Source organism: Schistocerca gregaria, chromosome 1, assembly GCF_023897955.1.
Source record: "Schistocerca gregaria isolate iqSchGreg1 chromosome 1, iqSchGreg1.2, whole genome shotgun sequence".
NCBI classification, from domain to species: domain Eukaryota; kingdom Metazoa; phylum Arthropoda; class Insecta; order Orthoptera; family Acrididae; genus Schistocerca; species Schistocerca gregaria.
This window is the reverse complement of record NC_064920.1, coordinates 799,028,224-799,053,601: the sequence shown is the minus strand read 5'-3', so window position 1 is coordinate 799,053,601 and position 25,378 is coordinate 799,028,224. Positions and strand designations below refer to the sequence as shown.

Below are 25,378 nucleotides of genomic sequence, written 5' to 3'. Positions count from 1 at the left end.
ATTGAGCATGTTTGGGACTGGATGAAGCGTCGTCTCACGCGGTCTGCACGTCCAGCACGAACGCTGGTCTAACTGAGGCGCCAGGTGGAAATGGCATGGCAAGCCGTTCCACAGGACTACATCCAGCATCTCTACGATCGTCTCCATGGGAGAATAGCAGCCTGCATTGCTGCGAAAGGTGGATATACACTGTACTAGTGCCGACATTGTGCATGCTCTGTTGCCTGTGTCTATGAGCCTGTGGTTCTGTCAGTGTGATCATGTGATGTATCTGACCCCAGGAATGTGTAAATAAAGTTTCCCCTTTCTGGGACAATGAATTCACGGTCTTCTTATTTCAATTTCCAGGAGTGTACATTATTCAGTGGTTTATTTTCAAATTTATACTGACGTTTTGATCATCCGGTAGACTGAACTGCAGAATGAAATGCACTACCGAAAACCTTCTCTGTATCATAATAGTTCTAAAATATTTCTAAAAATGTTCCAAGTCAAAAATTAATCACTGAAATGCGTGTCCTGTTGTTCATAAGCGACGTTCTCCAGAAATCAATGTACTTACCTTGTCATTTACAAAAGTAACGTGCTACGTGTAAAAATGTCGCAGTTATTGTGTTCATTGACGTGACCTTGACAGAACTATAGTGTAACATATTGTTGTGTTACGAAAACTTCCTGTCTCGGTGTAGCTGTGCCACAAAAGTCATTACAAAAACATGTTGTACTTCCAAGAAGAACGTAGAAAAACTGTACAGACATAAACACAAATGGCGTAAAAGCAATAATGAAGATTTTGTCACTCATTAGTAGTGTCGTAATATAATCGGGTAGCTGTCAAACAAACCAAGTACCGTATGATCCTTAATCCCTGAGAAAGTGCATTAAATAAAGTGAAAATTTATGGAAATAACTAAGTGAGAAGGCAAATTATTTCTCAATAAACGCTTTTACATGAGAAATGCGGTGTAGTCCTTTACTTTTCTCAGTACGCACAGTTTTAACTTGAACGCAATGCGGTATACGTCGGATCCTATAAGTTCCATTGTAAATCAGAAAAAAATTGTGACTCAAATGTTTCTTATTATGTGACAATGAATGGGCTTTAATGAAAACTTTCTGACCAATATGTAATTTTTTTGCATTTGTCTTACCGTGTAGTTTTCTCCTTTTTATGCATTAGAATTTATATTTTAAACAGCCAAATCAATTATGTCTTTATGTCGAAGTTTACATGTATCCGGAAAAGGTACAAGCTCTCTGATTCTGTTCGGTGGTTCCTCATTCTTCAGTACATAAATAGGTGGTAAAGCAGTGGAGTAATGAGGCATTTCATTCAATACGTTTTAAAATAAGTGCAAATATCTATCCCAATATTGATGCTTCCTGTGACAATAAAGTCTGCAAAATTTTTTAATTTCTTTCATGATCTGATCAGGCGGGTTACGATGTGGAGAGTACAATGAAATAAAAACAGGTTTGATTTCACGATTGCGAAGCATGCGTGACCAAACAGCAGTATGAATTGTGGTCCATTATTTGAAATTACTTTGGGAACGTGTCCAAATTCACGTAAGAAATTTTTAACAAATGCGTAGGATACAGACCGTCCAGTCGCTTTGCGTAACGGTGTGAAAGTAACAAGTTTGATGTAAATTCAACAGCGACTAAAAAGTACGAAAATCCATTCAATGTTTTAACAATGGGTCTCAGATGATCAACAGCGGCAAATTCTTTTAATCTAGTCGGAATGATAGTAAACAATGGAGCACGTTGTGAGATAGTAGATGGTTTAGATTTTTGACGAAGTTTACAAATAGACAAGACTCTACTAATTCTATTTTCCATGTTGTTAAAATAACAATTCCTCCGAAGAAAACGATAACATTTTCGTGGACCAAAATGTGCGTGGCTGAAATGAGTGTACCAGATGAGCTTATTAACAAAATCGTCAGGAATACAATGTACCCATAACTTATCATCAACAGTGCAACGTTTGAAGAGTATGTTGTTTCTTACCAGATAATAATGCCGAATCTCTGATTGTGTCTTTTCATGCCATTTACTTTTGATATCTTTCCAAATCGGATCTTTGTCTTGTTCATAAGCAATGTCCTTTAAAGATGCAGTGATGAAGTTTTCAAAGGATTTTGTTTGAATGTAAAGAATATTGAAATTTTTCTCAAGGTTATCTTCCGCGTTACTTTTCTAAAGGCCAGCCGGTGCACGTGAAAGTGCGTCCGCAACGATGTTTTCTTTGCGACGAATGTAGACTATTGTGAAGCGGAATTCTTGCATAAACAAAGCCCAACGTTTCAGCCTGACATGATTTAATTTTGATGACATAAGAAATTGTAGTGCTCGATGATCGCTATAAACATTTACGTGTTTGCCAGTAAGAAAGAAACGAAATTTGTCAAATGTGCAAATGATAGCTGAAGCTTCTAATTCAGTGACGGAATAATGTTTTCAGATTTTGTTGGCACACAGATAGCAAAAGCGATGGTTTTCTGAACGGTAATGTCATTTTCTATAGCTTCTTGACATAAGTGGGCACCAAGACGAACTTTAGAAGAGTCTGTCTGTGCTAAGGCAGAAATCTTGTGAGAGATCTGGGTGAGCTAAGATTGGCACGTTAAGTAGCGCTTCTTTCAAAGAATCCAATTTCAACTGTGCTATTCGTCCCAGTTCCAAATAGTGTTTCTGTCAGTGAGAGAACAAAGTTTTGGTGTTACTAGAATTTGCATATTCAGGAAATGATGGCAGAGATTCATGAGACCTACAGAAGAGACCTGTAGAAAACTGCGAACTTGTTTTTTTTTTTTTTTTTGTGGATGGATCTGGGATGGACTTGATTGCTTCTGACTTTTGAGGATCCGGCCAGATGCCTTCAGAAGAAATAATGTGACCCAAAAATTTCACCTTTGTCCTACCAAATTCAAATTTTTCCAAGGTCACAGTAATTCCAGATTTGCAAAATTACGTAACACACTTTTGAGGATGCGATTATGTTCTTCCCAAGATGCTTCTGCTATTAAAATATCGTCCACGTACGAGGTGATGTGAACTCAGGTAATGTGGAATTTAGACCACGAATGAATGCTGCTGAAAAAATGTTCAAACGAAAAGGAAGTTTCAGAAATTGATAACAAACGCCGAAAAAAAGCCTTATATGACTCTGACCACTATGGGGCTTAAATGCTGTGGTCATCAGTCCCCTAGAACTTAGAACTACTTAAACCTAACTAACGTAAGGACATCACACACATCCATGCCCGAGGCAGGATTCGAACCTGCGACCGTGGCGGTAACACGGTTCCAGACTGTAGCGCCTAGAACCGCTCGGCCACTCCAGCCGGCAAAAGCCTTATATTTCCTACATTCTGGATCAAGTTCTATTTGATAAAAGCTGGATCTGAGATGAATAGAAGACAACACTTTTACGCCATTAAAATTTTGAAGAAGTTCTTACAACGTTGCGGCCTATATGTTTCGGGAATGATTATGGTATTTATTTGTCTCGAATATAAAACAAGCCTGACAGATCCGTTTTTTTCTCAACAACATGTAATGGATTACTGTATGAGCTTACTGCAGTTTCAATAATGTTCTCTTCATGCATAGATTGTACTTCTTTTCTAACACGGTCCCTATACTGTGCCGGAATTCGTATGGTCTAACGCAAATTTTAGTATGCTCACGAACACGAAATTGGCATTGATTGCTTTAATTGTTCCTGTTTTGGGAGTAAAAACTGTGGAATATGCTTGTAAAATGTCAAAAAGGTCCTGCCTATCAGTGTCATTACAGTTTATAACACTCCTGTCTGCTACTGCTATACCATAACCTTAAAGTAGGAGGCAGGTCGTGAAATATAACTATCTAGTTAAAACAATTATGGTATAAAGCAACAGAGCAGTGTTACCCTCTGAGAGGAATTTTGTTGTGTTGATCGAGTTGTACCTAACGGGGTTGCTTATCGGAAATGAAAGTCAGAATTACGTAAATATTTGAACAGCAATAAACAAAATTTTTGACTATCTGTACTGTTTAACGGATAAGGAAAACGGTCGCCAGCCTAATTAGGCAAGTGAATGATTAATATTCTTGTTCAAGAAAATAGTCATTAGTAACTTTAACGGATAAACACAACCTATTCTTTGTCACACGCGAGTGCAATGAACTCTGACACATACATATGTTTACGGTAAGATTGAAACTAACAGCTAGAGCAGCAGAAACTATTGGCAAAAATATAACAGATACTGAAACACACTATTACTTTCAGGGCTTGTTCAAACTGAATGGTCTTTATAACATTACTATTAACATTCACTGCAGGATCATAAATTGGACACAGGTTAAGTCTCTCTCAGTTAAATACTTTACTATTTAAAATGATAGTTAATTGGAATCCACTAACAGGTTGCTTCTCAGTATCTTTTGAATAAAGAAATTATGGTTTTCATAAATAGTGGTCTTCCCGTTACTTGTTACTAGCATTAGCACAATAGACAAACTGTGGATCCAGTTATACTATTAATATGCACTTCCAATACATAAGAGACAAACACTTAGCAATCATGAACATATCATTTTTTTCTATTGCAGTTTTTCACTTTTACTACAGTGAAACACAATGTTGACAAAATTGCAAGAAACTGACTCACCTTTTAGAATGTATTACAGTTAGCACTATGATCGTTAACCAAGCAAAACTTTATAAGCCTCAGTTTTAAGAGCTTTTAATCTTTAAAAGAAACTGAAAATTGTCATTATTACCACAGTCTTCTACTTGTAAGCAAATGATTAAACAGGAGACTTTGAAACTCCACAAAAACTTTAAATTAGACTGTTTTCATCCCTGGGAGGCTTTCACAAAACTACATTTACTACCTCCCACAATTTCATTAAATCCACGATAAATCTGAATACTCCCTTCTTACCCAAGATCAATTTTTTCCACAAACTAGACACTCGGTAATCATAGTTTAAATGGAGAGGAACCTGAAAGGTGTAGGAATAGGGAAAAATCAAGGTAGGTACATGAATTCAGTTATAAGTTACCTTATATTTGAGCACACTAACACATCCAATAAGCTGATCCTTCATTGTACATTATTGTAGCATTGCGTTACAGCGATTGCGCAATGTGGTGGCAACTGCATGCTGGTAGGTGGGTTTACAGGCAGAATTGCTGGACTCTGTCCCTTTTGGTGGCGATGATGGATACCAATTCCAGAATCGTTCCAGCTATTTATCCATCCATTCGAGGCATTGGAAAGTGGCAGAAAAAGCCTCTCTCGGTACCAGCACAATATACAACATTAACATGGCAGTGCACAGTTTGGTAGCTCGTCTCCGGCTGACTCTTGGTTCCACCTTTTCTACCTAGGCCAACCACAATTTGCGCGCGCTACACAGTTCCGTTCCCGAGGGGAACCACAACAACTTTTACAGACAGAATAACTAAGAACCCTAAGCGAGAATCAGCAGTTTACATAACAGCAAACAAATAGTTTAAATAAAACAGAACCTTTGCACATATTAACATTTATACACTAAATTATTCACCCAAATTCCAAATGTATACAATAAGTATCGTCTTCCTCCAATTGAGACAAAGAATTTAAATGACAGATATACTACAATGCATAGAATCAAATTATGACATCAATGTAGTAACAAAGAAAGAAGTATACAATGTGGTGTTGTCGATTCAATCAAGTACATTTACAGAAGCTCAACGATGTAACATTAAATAAAACAAAAGCATAATAAATCAGTAGACTATTAGAGCTATGGTGTTACAAGTTCTCAATTGTTTGAATTTTATTCTGCATTTAATCGTTAGTATCTAATATGTCATCAATAACATCCCTGTCAGTACTTGCAAAATGAACAATAGTGTCAAATTCCGTCGAAAGTTCCAAATTGTGCTCTAACAAGAGGTAAAGACGATTAATTCCATCGTCATGGTTTGAAAGCCAATCGGCAAATTTCAAAGCTATTGACTTACCTTCTTTCTCTAAACTTATTTCAGCACTGTGAAAGTTAAAAATTGCCTTATACTCATTCAAAAATTCTACGCCCAATATGATTTCCGTCGACAATAATGGAACAATAAGAAAATTCATAGTAAATCTGTGGCTTTGACAAAAGAATTCTAAGTTATTTTGTTGCAGTACATCTATACTTTTTCCAGAAATTGCACCTTGTAATTTAATTTTGCGTAAAGGAAGTGTGGGGCAATTGTTCAATTTGTTATACATTTACTGAAAGCTGTTTCACTAATTACCGAAATAGGACAGCCAGAGTCAACTACAGCCGTACATTTTATGTCATTTGCTGTGATGCGAATTACACGATATGCAATATTGTTTTGTTTAGCATCATGTTCCTGGTTTAAGATGCCCCTAATGTCTTCCATTTTCACGTAATTAAAAATCACGGTAGCTACGTAGTCAGCTTCATAAGTACGTTTTTGTGACTGCCTGCGGTGCAAGTCATTGTCTGTTATCTCTTTGTTGTCGCGCATCGTTCCTGGGATTTGGAGATCTAACTTCTACAGTTTCAACTTGAAGGGAGGGCTCTGCCCTGTTTGAATCACGCCAGTTCTGATTAAATTCAGGTCTGTTGTCATGTCGGTAATTTTTGTAATTTCTTTCTTGCCGATCACGTTGTGGAGAATTTCTTCCGGAATCGTAATTGCGGGGTTGACTGTTGCGTCTAAAGTTATTTTGCCTCCCTTGATAAAAATTGTCCTGGTTTCTATATTGTCTGCTTATCTCTGTCATACTCATTACCATGGAGAGGTGATATTTCCATGTAACTATTGTTATTTTGCCAACAGCTGTCATATGGGTGGTGTCTGTTTCGGTCACGATTTACACTACCTTGTCGTGTCCGGATATTATTGCTATCGTCACGGAATTGTGACGGATGTGACCTGTAATTGTTGGTGTTTTCCCGTTTTCGCATTCCACGACGGTCTGTGTCGATTTTCAATTCTTGTTAAAATCCCTGAAAAGCTTCGATATTATCTTTGCAACGTCCTGCCAAAATAATATGTCTTAAGTGTCCAGGTAATTTAATTAAGTAAATCCGAATGAGTTCCGAGGGGCTGTACAGGTTTGTCAAATACTGATTTTTGTGCAAAATGTCTTCAAAATATTTTACTGCGCTGGAAAATTCAGATTGTTCGACGTGTTTCATCATTATGATGCAATGTTTAACTTGATCTTCAGTAGCCTGAGACCAATACGTAGAAAGGAAGGCATGATAGAAAACTCCTTTACTGTGAAAGTCGCGAATAACCGATCGCATTCGAACAGCTGGTTCATTTTCTAGATAGCCACACATAAATTCTAATCTGTGCTCTAATGACCAATTACAAGGAAAGCAATGAGAAAATTGATGAAGCCAAGCTTGTGGATGTATGTCCCTAACAGAATTATGGAATGTTTTAAATTTATGCGTTGTGATGTAGAGCTTATAATCAAAATCATCATGTCGGCGAATCGCAGATCGGCCATTGTTACGTCCTGTCAGCGGTTCCATCTCAAAATACGGTGCACCTTGCTAACTTCTTTCAAAGTCTCCGAAATACCCTGTGATATTACTTTGTGGCTTTTCCGTATTTCTAAGTCCCTCTTCCCGTGTTGTAGCGCGAGTGTCCTCTGAAATATGTAATTCTTGTATTATTTGTGCCAACTGATCTTGTACTTCCCGGATTTCTCTTTTGTGTTGCGTATTAATTAGATTTTGATTTTATTTAAATTTCTTAATTTGTTCATACTCTTGTGTGTCAGTGAAGGCTACAGGTCTTATGTCATTCAAATCATCATCTACCTTTGTAGATAAGTTAGTGAACTGATCCGAAAGTTTGGCTACTTTCTCCGATAATGAACTGATTTCCTCAGTGTGTTTTTCTGAACCAAGTTTCAGAGCGTCCATTTGTGTTGAAAGCGTATCTACTGTGTCTTTTAAGTTTTCCTGATTTTTTGCAAGTTGCATAACCGAATAGGTAGCTGCAACTGAGTCAATTTTAGCTTGCAGGATGTCGTGCACAATAATCCGCTGTTCTTTTATGGCTGCTTCATGATTCCGTGATGCGTTTTCATGTCGTGAAAAAAATAGGCTGAAAATGCTCACAGATTTGTGTTTTTACATCTTCACAAACTTGTTGACATTTAACTTCGATTTTAAGTAACTCAGCAGTTAAATTTTCACGTGTTAGTTCAAGCGTTGTGTCTAGTTCTTGAAGACTTTGTTCCATTGTGTCTAACTTTTGAAGCTTTTGTCCCATTTGTTGCATAAATTGTAATAACAATATGTTACTCTCTGGAAAATGTTCCTTTGTGCTTTTCGGTAGTGCATTTGCATCGGCAATATTCGTATTTTGAAAAGCAGAGAGTGAGTCTTGACTTAATTGAGAAAAAGGTGATGACGCAAAACCTGAATCTACGGTATTTGTACGATTTGGTTCTGTCATTTCCGATTCCTGAGATCTATTACTGGACGATCGATCGACAATACTTTCGTGTTTACTTGTTTCACTATCTACACCATTATTTACTGCCTGGTCTATGTCCCTGTGCATTGTTACCAAATTACCGACTTGAATATTTGTCACTTCATTACAATGAGCTACTAACACGCTACGATCGTCTTCACTATCATACCTCAGTTTGCTTTGCAGCTTAATGTTACGCTTTCCACACGCCATGATTATCACACTATTTCATATAATAGCACAGACAAAAAACCCGCTTAAATAACACTGACAATAATAAATATCCATTTAGCTGCGAACTCGACTGCAAGATACTTAATGCAAATCGACATGCATGCCACAACTGCTTTGCTCATTACAATACTGTACTACAGTAAGAAACTGCAACTTCAAAGGCAATTCTCTATATACAATTACGCGCTAGCAGTAGACAATAACTAATTTTCTTTTAATCATGCACTAATTATTCAACCCACATGAAAAATCTGAAGATTACAGGGAGGTAGCCTCGGCTAAGGGTCGACAGGTGAAAATTCTTTATTTAATAAAATATTTTTTTTGCTTAAATTGCAGTAACTGGGATTGAATGCAAGTGTCACTTGCTAGTCTTTATCATCTCAACACTGACCCACAATATCCTGCCGCAACGCAATCAGACTGCTCAAAAAATGATCACCTCACTTCAAATAATTAATACAAAAGAATGGCCCTGAATTAATAGAAAGTCCTGACAATAACCTATACATTTCATAAGTCTTACCTCACAAACATCTTCATTACACAAACTACTGCACCACCGGAGTCGCGTGATTGATTTACGATCACATGTTCGATATGTATCGTTTGGACCCAGTGACTTCGTTAGGCAATCATTCTAGGAAATTACCCTGCAAACCTCCAACACTGCAAATTATTAACCTCTGACCTCCATCACTGCTGACTACACACTCCCAACTTCCATCACTGCTGGCTGTTCACTTCCCACTTCCATCACTGCGACCAGCCACAGAGTCTCTTACAGAGAGCGCACAGCGCTGTCAGAGTTATAAATGCAGAGCGCTGCATAGCGCTGCCAACATACAAACACATAAACAGCCTACTTACAAGCCTTACATTACTGGCCTCCGACGTCACCGGAACTAACTGTATGTGATTATTTCTCGTGGGGGTCTATAAAAGACTCTGTTAATGTGCCTCCGTTACCAACAACAATGAATTAACTGAGACACCGCGTAACAGCAGCTGTGGAAGTTGTAACTCAAAACATGCTCGCTGCAGTGTGGGAACAACTTGAATACCGCGTTGTCATATGCCGTGCATCTCCAGGGGGACATATTGAACGCTTATGAATAGGTATGAAAAAATCTTTTTGAGTTTCCCGTTCACCAAGAAACAAAAGTCATTGCATTTGTTTCTTAGTTTCCGAAATATAGACGTGCCAAATCTGATGATTCTTTTTGATACCCCCTGTATTTTATCAGTCAAATTAAGTCACAGTTACCTTTTTCACAGGTTGAGTAAAAAGATGTTTTCATTGAAAATTTCTTGTAACGTTGTTGCTATTGTATTATTTTTTAATAACGATAAAGACTAAGTTATCTGTGCACCGTTCAAACTATCGACCAACTTTGTTGTATGGGAGCGAAAGCTGGGTGGATTCAGGTTACCTTATCAATAACGTTTAGATTAAGGATATGAAAGTAACTAGAATGATTGCAGGTACTAGTAGATGGGAACAATGGTAGGAGGGTGTCCGCAATGAGGAAATCAAAGAAAAACTGGGAATGAACTCAGGGCGAACAGGCTTAGATGGTGGGGTCATGTTACACGCATGGGAGAAGCAACGTTACCCAAGAGACTCATGGGTTCAGCAGTCGAGGGTAGGAGGAGTCGAGGCAGACCAAGGAGAAGGTACCTGGATTCGGTTAAGAATGATTTTGAAGTAATAGGTTTAACATCAGAAGAGGCACCAATGTTAGCAACGGAATAGGGGATCATGGAGGAAATTTATAAGTGGGACTATGCTCCAGACTGAACGCTGAAGGACCTAATCAGTCTTAAATGATGATGATGATGATGATGAACGATAATCAAGAATTTCTTTTAGAAAGTACTCCAACACATTATAGGCTAAAAACAAAGATGTATAACAGATTTTCAAATTTTATACTAACATCTGAAATTATTAGTAACTGGAACAAGGTGAGATGACCTTGAGTCGTCTGATTTGTGACGTGTGTATTTTCTCGTGGAATGCGATTAGTCGAAGGTGTGAGTGGGCTCCCGTAAATTTTTAAGTTGACAAGTGTAGTCGCTCTGCGTGTGTTTGTGAGTGTGTTTTCAAGTGGTGGTGAAATCTTCTCCGCAGCGTCGCTGAGTCGTACATGAGCTTCGTGTTCATGTGGGGCCCCCTGAAGCTGTGGGAGTTCGGCCTGGAGCGGTGGCTGCGGTTCCCGGCGTCCCGCCGGCAGAGCGAGCGCACCTTCTTGCTGAAGGAGCTGGCCGGAGGACCCACCACCCAGGACAAGATGCTCAGGTTAGCAGCAGCGGCAGTGGCAGCGGCGCTCTCCGCCCGCTGTCCTCGCGTGCTCGATGACGAACACGTGGATTTCTGCATTGTTCACCACTACTGGATGTTTCTCCACCTCTGGATGTTTCTCCTCTACTGGATGTTTACTGTTGCATAGTACTTCCTGATTATCTAGCTCGATACACATTCTTTACATATGTTGTCCGGTTTCAGGTCAAATAGTTGGTCACTAACTGACAGCTTACAGACAAGTGAACTTACGAGTTACTACAATAACGGATATCTGGCTGGCCTCGATACAATCGGGGAGTGCTGTTGAAACCGGTCACCTTACACAGGCTGGTCAGAAACAGTTTGGAAAGCTTGTAAGGGTGTTACAGGATAGTTTGCGCTGAGAAATAATTGTTAAGAAAAATATTTCTACGTTGCGTCGTTTCTGACTTAAGTACACTACTGGCCATTAAAATTACTACACCAAGAAGAAATGCAGATGATAAACGGGTATTCATTGGACAAATATATTATATTAGAACTGACATGTGATTACATTTTCACGCATATTTTGATGCATAGATCCTGAGAAATCAGTAGCCAGAACAACCACCTCTGGCCGTAATAACGGCCTTGATACGCTTGGCCATTGAGTCAAACAGAGCTTGGATGGCGTGTACAGGTACAACTGCCAATGCAGCTTCAACACGATACCACAGTTCATCAAGGACAGTGACTGGCGTACTCTGACGAGCCAGTTGCTCGGACCCCATTGACCAGACGTTTTCAGTTGGTGAGAGATCTGGAGAATGTGCTGGCCAGAGCAGACGTTTTCAGTTGGTATGAGATCTGGAGAATGTGCTGACCAGAGCAGCAATCGAACATTTTCTGTACGCAGAAAGGCCCGTATAGGACCTGCTACATGTGGTCGTGCATTATCCTGCTGAAATGTAGGGTTTCGCAGGGATCGAATGAAGGTAGAGCCATGGGTCGTAACACATCTGAAATGTAACGTCCACTGTTCAATGTGGCGTCAATGCGAACAAGAAGTGACCGAGACGTGTAACCAGTGGCACCCCATACCATCACGCCGGGTGATACGTCAGTATGGCGATGACGAATGCACGCTTCCAATGTGCATTCACTGTGTTGTCGCCAAACACGGATGCGACCATCATGATGCTGTGAACAGAATCTGGATTCATCCGAAAACATGACGTTTTGCCATTCGTGCACCCAGGTTCGTCGTTGAGTACACCACCGCAGGCGCTCCTGTCTGTGATGCAGCGTCTAGGGTAACCGCAGCCATGATCTCCGAGCAGAGAGTCCATGCTGCTGCAAACGTCGTCGAAGTGTTCGTGCAGATGTTTGTTGTCTTGCAAACGTTCCCATCTGCTGAGTCAGGGATCGAGACGTGGCTACACGATCCGTTACAGCCAGGAGGATAAGATGCCCGTCAACTCGACTGTTAGTGATACGAGGCAGTTGGGATCCAGCACGGCGTTCCGTATTACCCTCCTGAACCCACCGATTCCATATTCTGTCACTGGATGTCGACCAACGCGAGCAGCAATGTCGCGATATGATAAACCGCAATCGCGATAGGCTACAATCCGACCTTTATCATAGTCGGAAACGTGGTGGTATGCATTTCTCCTCCTTATACGAGGCATCACAACAACGTTTTACCAAGCAACGCAGGTCAACTGCTGTTTGTGTATGAGAAATCGGTTTCTGCACGTTGTAGGTGTCGCCACCGGCGTCAACCTACTGTGAATGCTGTGAAAAGCTAATCATTTGCATATCACAGTATCTTCTTCCTGTCGGCTAAATTTCGCGTCTGTAGTACGTCGTCTTCGTGGTGTAGCAATTTTAATGGCTAGTAGTGTAGCACTGAAATTGAAGCGACCCACCAGAGACGGTGTCACCAAAGGTGGTCTTTATTTGGTTTCCTAAAACCGAACAAAAATTGGACACGAGACAGTAGTAACCTTCTAATCCAACCCAAAGACTGAAACTAATGTCGTATCTGGCACGCAACTGATTCATTGCCTAACTTCAATGCTAATTAACTCGGAAATGTCGCAACGTATCGAATTTGTTTCCTAACAATTACATCTCAGCACAGCCTCACTTGCAACACTTTTACAAGCTTATCAAACTGTTCCAGACCATCCTGTATAAGGAGCAGTCAAATGTAAGTGAGGTAGATGGGAAAAAGTAAGTAAACTGTTTATTATTTCAAAAGTAATCGCCATAACTGTTAAGACATTTATCCCACTGTGAGACAAGGCGGTCAATGCCTTCATGGAAAATTATTTGCAGCTACCTACTGACCTTTGACTGTAGTTCTTTTCCGAAGCAAATCGACGACCACGAATGCCATCCTTCAGGGCCCCAAAAACATGTAAATCGCATAGGGAGATATAGGGGCTGTATGGAGGATACGTATGGGCTTCCCAGAGCAGCTTCTACAGCCTATTCGCTACATGTGGGCGGGTCCACATGTTGTCAAGACTGTCTTTGCTATGCTGCAGAAGTTTCTCTGGGAAACCCTTACGAATCCTCCATACAGCCCTGATCTCTCCCTTTGCAATCTCCATATTTTTGAAGCGCTGAAGAAAGACATTCGTGGCCGCTGATTTGCTTCAGGCGACGTGGTGCACGCGTGAGTGAAACCATGGTTCCGTAGACAACCGCAAACGTGTTCCCATAAAGGCATTTATCATCTTGTCTCACAAAGCGATAAATGTATTAACAGATACGGCGATTACTTTTCCAATAATAAACAATTTACTTACTTTTTTCATCTTCTAGTTTTCATTTGACTGCCTCTTATACTAAGACAGTGTAGTGATTTAGACATTATAATAACAAAACGTTTTAGTCGTAACTGAGATAGAGAGTTCCAGCATTTAACCACGTTAAATAACCACAAATTTATTGATGCTATCAATTTACATGATCTTTAGCATAGGTGCCTACAACAGAACGTATAAAAGCATCCTATATAACGTGACAATGCCAGAACATTTATAGATTTCTTTCTTTTTTGTGCGATAATAATGATAACGTGAAATACAAGAAAACAATGGAAATAAAAAGTTAAAATAAGTAAAATAAAAGATATTGAAAAATAGAAAATACACTAAATATGAGTCGTATAGTTATGCCTTGGATACAATGTATACAAGCCTTCATCAAGCCTTCCTTTCTTACAGAAGTGGTAGTCCTGCAAGTTTCGCAGAACTTCTGTGAAGTTTGGAAGGTAGGAGACGAGGTACTGGCAGAAGTTAAGCTGTGAGAACGGGTCTCAAGTCTTGAAACTTTCATTCTGGAAGCCTTCATCAGTTCTCAAATGAATTTCTAAGTTAAGAAATTCACTTTCTCGCCTGGCATTAGTGTCGTCATCGACACTAGCTGGTTGGGATTCCTATTTCCTCAATGACAACCAGCGGATTTTTCAGACTTAGTGAAATTCCAGCTTCCCATTAACTGTGTTTGGTTCAGTGTCATGATACACGAAAATTATGAAGTATCCAAAACGTATTGCGTTCCATCTGCATCTGTCCACACTAACAATATAGTAATTCCAATTACATACAGAGATATAAGACATAAAAGGAAAATGAGAACATCAGTCAGTTATAGTTGTTGAATTTATAACATAATAGCAATTTAATTTAATGAACTCTGAAAATATAACTAACTTAATATGAGAACGTCTTGGCACTTCAGCTGTCTGCAGTCTTTAGACGCTCAATGATAGCAACACCATGTGGGATTCTTGGCTGGCAGTGTTATTTATAGCTGCCCAGGAACCAGGGTTTCTTAATGCACAGCGCTGAAATCCAGGAAAGTCTCATCATCAGCATTTACCTCTACATCTATGTGCCTGGCAGAGGGTTCAATGAATCATACCAATATACCACACCAACTCTACGTCACCTAAGACCAAGATGCATGGGGGGGGGGGGGGGGGGGGGTAAGACAAATATTTACAAATCGAGTATGTGAAAGCAAAGCATGAATCCATGCCAACATAGCCTCGGTGATAAACTGGTAGCAATGAAAAGCAGAGTTAAATTCGGAAAAACAGAGAAAAATAAGTATATGAAGAGGTGAAAAATTTAAAATTTAGAACAGAATCGGACAAAGAGAAAATTCTCCAAGCCCATAACTAATGGCCTAAATAAATTATCGACAGTAGTTCAGTGGACAATGAATGGCAGTATTGTTTACATAGGAATTAAGCTGACAGGAAGTACAGACATGTGAAATTAGAATGGATGAGAAAGAGAGAGAGAGAGAGAGAGAGAGAGAGAGAGAGAGAGAGAGAGATTTAAAAGAAATTGATATGATGATTCCATGAAAAATCAACACGCACACTGGAAAATGAAACGTCAATTCGAAGAAGTAAAGTGTAAAACTGTTTAACTACGAGATCTGCGTCAAAGGACTGTACAATATAGAAGCGATATTTAATAAGGAGAAGCATTTGCATGCAGAAGAAATAGATGAACTATTATTGTGACTGGAGTTTGATAGTGTACTAAATTAACAGAGCTCACTATACTCAGGAGGAGTCTATTGCTATAGTTTTAGAGCTAGTGAAATCTGTTAGGAAGCCTATAGGAATTAGGAGATTATGAGAGCTGTCAATTAAACGGGTGCTAGTTAGCTCATGGCGGCTGCAGTGTAACACGTGTTAAGTTCGGCTCGCGAAATTTAGCCGAATTCGAAGGTGTTTCTCGCAGGTGGTGTTGTCTAGTACAAGTGGAAATCGTGTAAACAACAGTGCTCTGTGTAGTAGTGCTATTTTTTTTTCTGTGCTCCGCCAATATCTGCGAGAAAATGGTAAACAGAAGAATCAACAGCAGCGCGTCCAGCAGCGGGGAAGCAGCAGGTGCGGCGGGCCTGCTCCTGGCGGAAGGTGCGGCCGCGGCTCCCGGTATAGCGGAGCTGGTTCGCTCTGAGGTAAACGCTGCGCTTCGCGATAAAAACAATCTCGATCTGATAGCAGGCACCATATCAGATACTGTAACGGCAGCAGTATTGGCCAAAATGCGTGAAACTGTTGAGGCCAATACTGCCGAAATTACAGCACTAAAAAAGTCTGTGTCTGAATACGAGAAAAAGGCACGAGAGTTGGAAGTGAAACTATCTGCCGCCACAGACGAGCTAGAACAGTACCAAAGGCGAAATAGTCTACGACTGTTTGGAGTAGCAGAAACTAAAGAAGAAGACACGGACAACCTGCTTATACAGGTTGCGCGTGAAAAATTAGGCGTCGAAGTGACCAAGGCAGACATTGACAGGAGCCACCGGGTGGGACGAAAACTACCAGGTGCTACCAAACCTCGTCCAATAATAATTAAATTTGTGTCGTACCGAAAAAGGGCTGAGATCTTTACTCAGAAGAAGAAGTTAGCAAGGACAGGGATTACAATAAGGGAAGATCTGACACACGAGCGGCTAAAGATTTTAAACAGTGCCATATCCCATTTCGGTCTTCAGAATGTGTGGACTCTGGATGGCAGAGTAATCATTAAGACTGCAGCTGGAAAGAAGACAGTCACAAACATGACAGAACTAAATAGTATTAAGTGAACCTACTCGAGCCAAAAGTCAAACTTAACACCATTTGCAAATCTTAACAGTCCTATACTCAGATATAGTCTTGTAATTGTATTAACTTTTTAATTATTTGTACCTTCAACTAATTGTTCTTGTAACTGTATTAACTTTTTAATTATTTGTACCTTCAACTAATTGTTTTTGTAACTGTATTAACTTTTTACTATTTTTTTGTGTCTTTAGCTGTAGCCATTGCTTAGTTTTAGTTACTGCTAATACTTTTTTCATTTTCTCAGTTTATTCTCTTCCATTCTGTAATAGTTCTATTGCAATTATTAGTCTCTCCTTTAGTTCATTAGTCAACCATCTCTTCGGTTTAAATTGTTCATAACAAAAATCACTATCAGTATCACTTTAGCAAATTTCAATTTAATTCTAGCTTCCTACGATACTCTATTAAATATTAAGCTTACTTCTCTCTGCTGGCAGCATCGGCCTCTTAAATCACTCCTCTTTCCCTTATTTCCACCCTAAGCTGTTTCAAATACTCTAATTACATTTTTCCTCTTACGACATAGGATACTCAGTGACACACAGCTGTCACCATTTTGGTCATATTCTCCCTGCACCGAATACCACTAATCCATTTTCTATACTCCCGCAACCTCAGGAAATCTCTTGCAGTCGCTTTTCTTTCGGCTCTTGCGGAGTCACAAACAGGGCGCGCAAAATCTCGGACACCCCTGTAATATGTCACTTGGCGGAAACACCGGTCAGTGCCCCTCGCGGCAGGTAGTGCCTAACAAAGGGACAAACCAGTCTGCCACCCTACTCCAGGCTGCTCAGCGGAACGCGTCCGAGGTTTTAGCAGCTCACTGCAACATTCAGTCTTTACCTGCGCATTACGAAGAACTTAGCCTCCTCTTCCACCAACTAAACTACCACGTAATCCTCTTATCCGAAACGTGGTTGAAACCACACATATCCTCTGCATCTATTCATCTCCCAGGGTACACATTTCTTAGGGCAGACAGATCAAAAAAGCGAGGTGGCGGGGTCGGCGCATATATACGAACAGATCTCAAAGCGAAAGTCTTATGTACGTCAAATCCTGCTGAAGAAAAAGAGGCTGAATTCATGTTCATTGAAATAAATATACAAAGTCGGAAATTCTTGACTGGCGTCGTGTACAAGCCGCCAAAAATAAGCTCAATGAGTTCCTTCCAGTCGGAATTACATTCACTTCAGTGTCAATACGAACATGTCATCGTAATGGGTGACTTGAACATAGACCTGCTAAGAGACACTCCCTCCGCAATAAACCTAAGAAGATTGTTTAGTTGCAATAGCATGAACATTCTTCCATTGCAACCTACACACCATACGGCGCACAGTCATACTCTTATAGACGTGATAGCAACGAAACAGACTGACAAAGTAAGAGATGTTGGTCAATCATCGGCCCCTGGCCTCTCAGCACATGATGTAATATTCCTGGCCTACTCTGTGCAGCCCCCAAGGATCAAATCGCGTTACATAACTTGTAGGAACATGAAACGTATTGACCTTGACGCTCTAACAGCCGATTGCTCAGAAATCTCATGGCATCAAATAATCAGAGAACCTACAATCGACGGCAAAATTAATGAACTTGGTGATAAACTCACTGCCCTCTATGACAAACATGCACCTGTGCGCACAGTCCGTGTAAGAAAATCTCCTGCTCCATGGCTGACAGCTGAATTACGTCAAATGATGACTAATAGGGATGCTGCCCACAGGCGTTTCAAGGCAGATCCGAAACCCGAACGTTTTGAAGAATATAGAAAGCTACGGAACAGAGTGAAACAATGCATTCGCAATGCCAAAATCAGGCACGCTCGCTCCCTTGTATGCAGCGATCTGACACCCACGACTCTATGGAAGAATCTCCGTAGCTTGGGGGTCGAAAAGGCAAAATCGGAAACTACTTTTCATGTGTCAGCTAAGGAATTAAATGAATTCTTCTCTGCACCTCTGAATACCAGCACGGCTGATAATTACCGTCCACAAGAATCTCCAAACAGGATAACTAACAACGATACCTTCCATCTAAAACATGTAACAACAAATACGGCAAGAAAAGCAATAATGAGAATCTCTTCTGATGCAATAGGCAACGACAGTATCGGTATAGCCATGATTAAGAATGTTGCCGATATCTTAGTACCTGTCTTAACTGACATATTTAATTTTTCCCTCGTGAACGGAATATACCCCACTGCATGGAAAAGAAGCATAATTCGACCCATCCCTAAGGTCGAAAACCCGCAACTGCCTAGTGATTACCGACCAATTAGCATACTGCCTGCTGTTTCCAAAGCACTGGAATATATTGTTCTTGACCAAATCACTGAACACTTGCATGAATTCAGTCTATATGACAAATTTCAATCCAGTTTCCGTAAACATCACAGCACAAACACTGCTCTAATTAAAGTAACTGATGACCTGAAATATGCCATCGACAATCGACAGGCATATTACTCAGAAAAATGCAACAGCTTAATTTCTCTGATAGTGCAATGAGATGGTTTGAAAGCTACTTAAAAGACAGACAGCAATGTGTTGTCTGCGCAAATGAAAAATCTTCCTGGAAACATGTTTCTTCGGGAGTGGCACAAGGATCAGTCTTAGGACCACTTTTGTTTTCTTTATATGTCAACGATATTTCGTCGGTTTTGTCCTCCTGTAAACATCATTTCTATGCCGACGACCTCCAGCTCTACCTAAGCGTCAGACCTGAAGACGTAAACACTGCAATCGCTCTGATGAATGATGATCTGTCTTCAGTAGTGACATGGGCGAAAAATCTGGGGCTTAAATTAAATGCAAAAAAGACGCAAGTAATCTTAATAGCCCATCAGAAATTAATAAGTTCAGATTTCCGCCAACGGCTACCTCCTATTCTGCTCGAAGGTACTCCAATACCATATCAGAAAACAGTGAAGAACTTGGGTGTAACTTTGGACGAGCATCTCAACTGGGCGGAGAATACAGTCGCAGTGTGCCGAAAGACGTCTGCTTGTCTCTATGCTCTCAAAAAGTTTCGGAACATATTCCCACAGGACTTGAAACGCCAGCTCGTGCAAGCACTCGTTCTACCGAACCTCCACTATTGTGATGTGATTCAACAAGGCATGAGTAGTGAAAACAAAAGACGGCTAGAGCTAACCATGAATGCCTGTGTGCGTTACACCTGCAACATTCGCCGATATGATCATGTTAGTGCTTCATACTCCGAGCTAGGGTGGCTGCGGCCAGACAAACTGCGTGACTACCACCCTCTATGTCTACTTCACCGACTCCTCATCGCGCAAGCACCCCAGTACGTAGCTTCAGAGATTAAAAACCTGTCATGCCATCATAATCGAAACACGAGGTCACTCTTATCTGGTATCCTAACTGTGCCCACTCACAAAACAAAAACTTTTGCAAACTCCTTCTCAGTTGCCGCTGTCCGCCTCTGGAACAAACTGCCCCTTACCTTGAGGAAAATTCAATCTCCTGTGGCTTTTAAGAAGAAGTTGAAGCATTTCCTACTATCATCCGCATAAAATTCTCCACAAAATTAATGTGCAAGGCCAATCCTCTCATCTGTCAAATAGCAAAGCTAGCATCTCGTATCTTGCTGCTGAGATGCCTTCCTCTTCATCTATCTCTATTAGCCACGCAGTCTCCTTTTCCTTTATATTTTCCTTAATTATGTTTCATCATGTCTCTCTATTCTTCTCCTCCCTTCACCATGAGTCTCCCTCATACTCCCTGCTGCCAGCACTCCTATCTTAAATCTTTCTCTTCAATAATGCATTTTTCGAGGTGTACCTTTCTAATTGTTTATCTCACTTTTTGTATTAGATGTAGTTTAACATGCCTACTGAAACATATGACTGTAAAATAAGTAGAATGCCTGGTTAGATGTAAGAGAGGGCCTGATGGCCCTAATCTTGCCAGGTTAAATAAATAAATAAATAAAAAATAAATAAATATTATTTAATAAAACAAGAAAACTGAACAGGTACAGTAAGAAGGCAAGTTTCGTTTCAGAGCTGTTATTCTGGTTTCGATCTTACTAATGGAAAGGAGAATAAAGTGTTTGTTGGTTAACAGACAAGTGTGTGACAACCTAAAAGTAGTAAGATATCCGCATCCTGAGATGAGTACAAAATACATAGACATGGTAATCTAAAGTTCCACAAAAACCAGATGAGGGCAATAAAAGTGGAATAGCACGGTTACATAGAGGAAGAAGTATGTGAGGCTGTCTTCTAGCTTACCAGTACTGTCGTTGAAACTATACGTCGAAGGAGGATTGAAAGCAGTAATAGAAAATTTCAGAAAAAGAGTAAAAAATTAAATACGAAGACAAGGGTTCTACAGGGGCTCTAAGGCTGGCAGATGGCATTGCTCTTCTGGTCGAAATGAAGGAAGATTTAGGAGACATGTTAAATGAAGTATAGAGAATACTTAGTCCAGAATATGACGTGAAGCTAAGCAAAACCAACATGAATCTGATAAAGAGTGGTGGAAAGGAGAATAATGACACGATTAGCTCCACACAGCTGAAGGGTGTCGAAGGGGTTGTCTGCCCGCTGAAGTCGATGAAAGGCTGTCTCTATACAGGAAAATTTGTAAAAAGTCGTTCTGTAGCACACCGCACTGCAAACTTTCTTTTACAAAACGCGAAATGTATATAAATGAAAGCCCCAGAGGGAGAGGTGTTTCAAATGCCACCTCTCGAGACCTTTTCGTGCTGATTTTGAGCGGCGTCTGAAATATTTTCCTCTGCTACCTACAAGAAAACTGCTTGATTTCAACACTGGTCGTCGCGGTTCTGACTTCCATGGTAGATGGGTAAAGAGAAGAGATGAGATAAAGTTGGAGGAAGGGGGATAACTTTTTCTTCATGTGTCAGGTCCAAGGTATGGTTGGGCAGAGTTATGGTGAAATTTAGTGCCAATGTGACCTCATTAACCTAATTTACGCCTCCCATGGACTTCTGAGCCACTACAGAGCAAGGCTTAGGCACTTTTGAGCCAAATTTCACGCTTCTGCGTCGCAGTGGGGGGAAAATGACGCAGTTTCGAAAAGTGATCATTTAGTTCTTTTGCGCAGTGTAATTCGAGGTTAATGGTTCATAGAAACTATTTGGAGATTTTTATGTTTCACATATTGATGTGTGATGCTAGAAAAATAAACTTTTTTTCTCTAATGTTACTACCGGATGGGTTTAATTAAAACGACGATGTTCCAAGTGCTGCAGGGCGGGCCGTATTTGCTTATTTATTTAGTGTTCCGTGGGACCACATTAAGGAGAAGTCTCCATGGTCATGGAACGAGTCAATACATGAAATTATAACTCGGTAGTGAAAACAGATAAAATGAAATATAAGAAACATATTCAGGCGACAATTCGTAAGTTTAAATAAAGAAAGTCAACAACTTAACATTAGAATTTGCTTAATTTTTCAGCTCTTCCAGGAGCTCTTCGACAGAATAGAAGGAGTGAGCCATGTGGAAACTCTTCAGTTTAGACTTAAAAGTGTTTGGGCTACTGCTAAGGCTTTCAGTTCTTGTGGTAGCTTATTGAAAATGGACGCAGCATAATACTGCACTCCTTTCTGCACAGGAGTCAAGGAAGTGCATTCCACATGCAGATTTGATTTCTGCCTAGTATTAACTGAGTGAAAGCTGCTAACTCTTGGGAATAAGCTAATATTGCTAACAACAAACGACATTAAAGAAAATATATACTGTGAGGGCAATGTCAGAATTCCCAGACTATTGAATAGGAGTCGACAAGAGGTTCTCGAACTTAAACCACACATAGCTCGAACAGCCCGTTTTTGAGTCAAAAATACCCTTTTTGAAAATATGCGAAGTAGACTACTTTTCGTGTTGAACTGTCACTTATTTCGGATACTGTTATAATGATAAATAAAGCAGCATTTAGTTTCTGAACAAGATCCTGAACATGGGCTTTCCACAACAGCTTACTCTCTATCCGAACATTGCAGGATACTCAAACATCGTAGGTGTGTTCATTACACGGTGCACTCGCGCAGTATGCTGAAAGAAAATAATAGTTCCACTTTCTGCCAGCAGGTGAAAGTATGGCGCTGTAAGCAGTTCACAATATGGTGCACGAAAAGAGAAGGAACTACCAAACACATTATAACGGTCGTTCTGGAACGTTTGTTAAGATGACGTCACAAGTTACAACGCCCATGAAATGTATTCACAGCTGCGAATATAAACAACCATCAGCTGTATAATGGGTTGACGGCAATGAAAATCTGTGTCGGACCAGGGCTCGAAACCCTGGTTTCCTGCTTATTGGCGAGCGCTCGACTTTCCGTTAGGCTGTCGGAGCACTCCCTATGGTCCGACCTAAACTTCCATATGTCTCCAACCATGTGTATATAGCCTGTACTCGTACATTCGTTATGGATATTCCCGTACAGGGGAGACATTTTAATTGAAAGTCCCTTACTTGGCGTCGGCGAATAAATACGATTTTCAGTGCTTGTGTTGTTCACAGTTACGATGCAATGTTTCTTGTAACAGGCACTGCGGTGACTGCAGCCGTTATGAAATACACGAAATGTATTCGAAGTTGCGAATATGAACAATCATCAACAGCGTAGTGAAATGACGACGATGAGAATTTGCGACGGACTGGGACTCGAAACAAAATTTCCCGTTTATCGCAAACGTTCACCTTACCTTTAAGTAATGCATGCATGTCCGAAGTAACATTGCATCGTAATTCTCAATAAAACAGGCATTGCCATATGTTATTTATTTGCCGACACCGGGCAAGTTACTTTCGATTAAAAAGTCTCTTCTGAACGGGAATATACATAATGAATGTACGAGTTCAAGCAGTAAACACATGGTTAACTACATATGAAAGTTTGGATGTGGCCGTGGGGGCTGCTCGGTTAGCCGAAAGGTAAGGCGTCCGCTTCCGAAAAACGAAAAATCCGGGATCGAGCCCTGGCATGGCACAAATTTTCACTGTAGTCATTCCATTATATAGATGATGGTTGTTCATATTCGTAACTGCAAATGTTTCATGTATTTAACAACGGCTGTAGTCGCATCAGTGCCTGTTCCTTCGGCCATGGACGCATGTCTGAAGAACGTTGCATCGCAACTCTTAACAACACAGCCACTGTAGTATGGTATGTGTTCAATGCGGTCTTTTTGCTCAACAACATGTTGCATCTCTAACACAGCATGGTCGACAGTTGCTCACAGCACGTCCTGTGAAATCAGAGCGATATGTCATCGTACACTGTTCTTCAGATCAGAAAGAGTCCGCTTACATTCCTGAGAAACGGTCTTTCAGATGGCGCCACAACGAGAAGTCACATGGACTTCGGTTGGGGTACGTGGAAGGCCAAAAATCTTGAAACTGCCTAGAGATGAATCATTCGTTACTGAAAGTTTCTCGGAGCAAGTTTTTCGCCCGGCAAGTGACGTGTGGGGTTGCCTCATCTTGTACGAAAATAGTGGTCTCGACACAGTTGTTCTTGCAAAGTCACATATTGCACAAAGAAGTATTTGTAACGTGCAGATGTCACTGCTGACATAACAGCATAACAGGCCCACGAGGAGTCACCTTCTCGAAGAAAACAACGGACCGAGAGTGGAGAAACTTGTGAAGCCGCATCACACAGTCACATAATCTTAGTGCAGTGAATGTTCCTGCGCAACGTGTAGCGGAGTAGAGCCCCATATATGATAGTTCTGCTCATTTACGGCACTGAGTGGATTAAAATGTGCCACGACCGTAAAAGGAATATTCCCCTGGCATACGTTATTCATTTCCATGCGTGCGGAAGAAACAAAGGCCAAAGTCACGGTATTGCACCCCATCGTGGAGGACATTTGGTGCACATTCTAAATCTCCTGGGGATATCAGTATACAACGCGCTGCATAATCTTTTGAACTGTTTACAGGGGAGAGACAGTTCCCATGGCACATCTTGAGGACTGGCTGTAGAATCTGAGGCATGTGTGGATTGGTCGGTAATAACTACAGCAACTTCATCAACTGTCACGGGAATAGGCCTCCTCCCTCTCACTACCGCACCTCTAATTCGCCTATTTCTTTCAGCTCCTTGATCATGTTCTGTAGCAAATTTATTGACATGGGACTTCTTCGCAGTTGTTGGGTTGGGTTGTTTGGTGAAGGAGACCAGACAGCAATGTCATCGGTCTCACCGGATTAGGGAAAGATGTGGAAGGAACTCTGCCGTGCCCTTTCAAAGCAAACATCCCGGCATTTGCGTGGATCGATTTAGGGAAATCACGGAAAACCCAAATGAGGATGGCCGGAGGCGGGATTGAACCGTCGTCCTTCCTAATGCGAGTCCAGTGTGGTAGCCACTGCGCCACCTCGCTCGGTTTAGCAGTTGTTTACGTCGGCGATATTCCCTCAATGAAACGCTGCTATTGCTGCCATTCCGATTAAACAACTCTAGCAACAGTGGACGGTCTTTCTTCTCAATAGCCATTGCGTTTCGTACGGAAAACTTGACCCTTCTTAACACTGTGCACGAACAGCCACTTCACAAAAGAAATCAACAATCGTCACCAAACAACAAACAGCATATTGACGTCAAAACAGGAATCTTTTCACTTTCTCACTGTTTAGAGCGCCATATTTTGACCTGGAGGCGGAAAGTGGAACTAAATTTTTTTCAGCACTCACCGCGAGC

The 25,378-nt window shown here is 40.7% G+C and overlaps 1 protein-coding gene across 1 annotated transcript in view; it reads left to right on the top strand.

Annotated features, from left to right (window-relative positions):
* The window catches only part of LOC126269996 (aminopeptidase N-like), a 244,468-nt gene that overhangs the window by 186,087 nt on the left and 33,003 nt on the right, over positions 1–25,378 (top strand). The window contains exon 14 of the mRNA XM_049974035.1: positions 10,881–11,048. Within this exon, the coding sequence (XP_049829992.1) occupies positions 10,881–11,048 (168 nt within the window). The remainder of the gene's footprint in view (positions 1–10,880; positions 11,049–25,378) is intronic.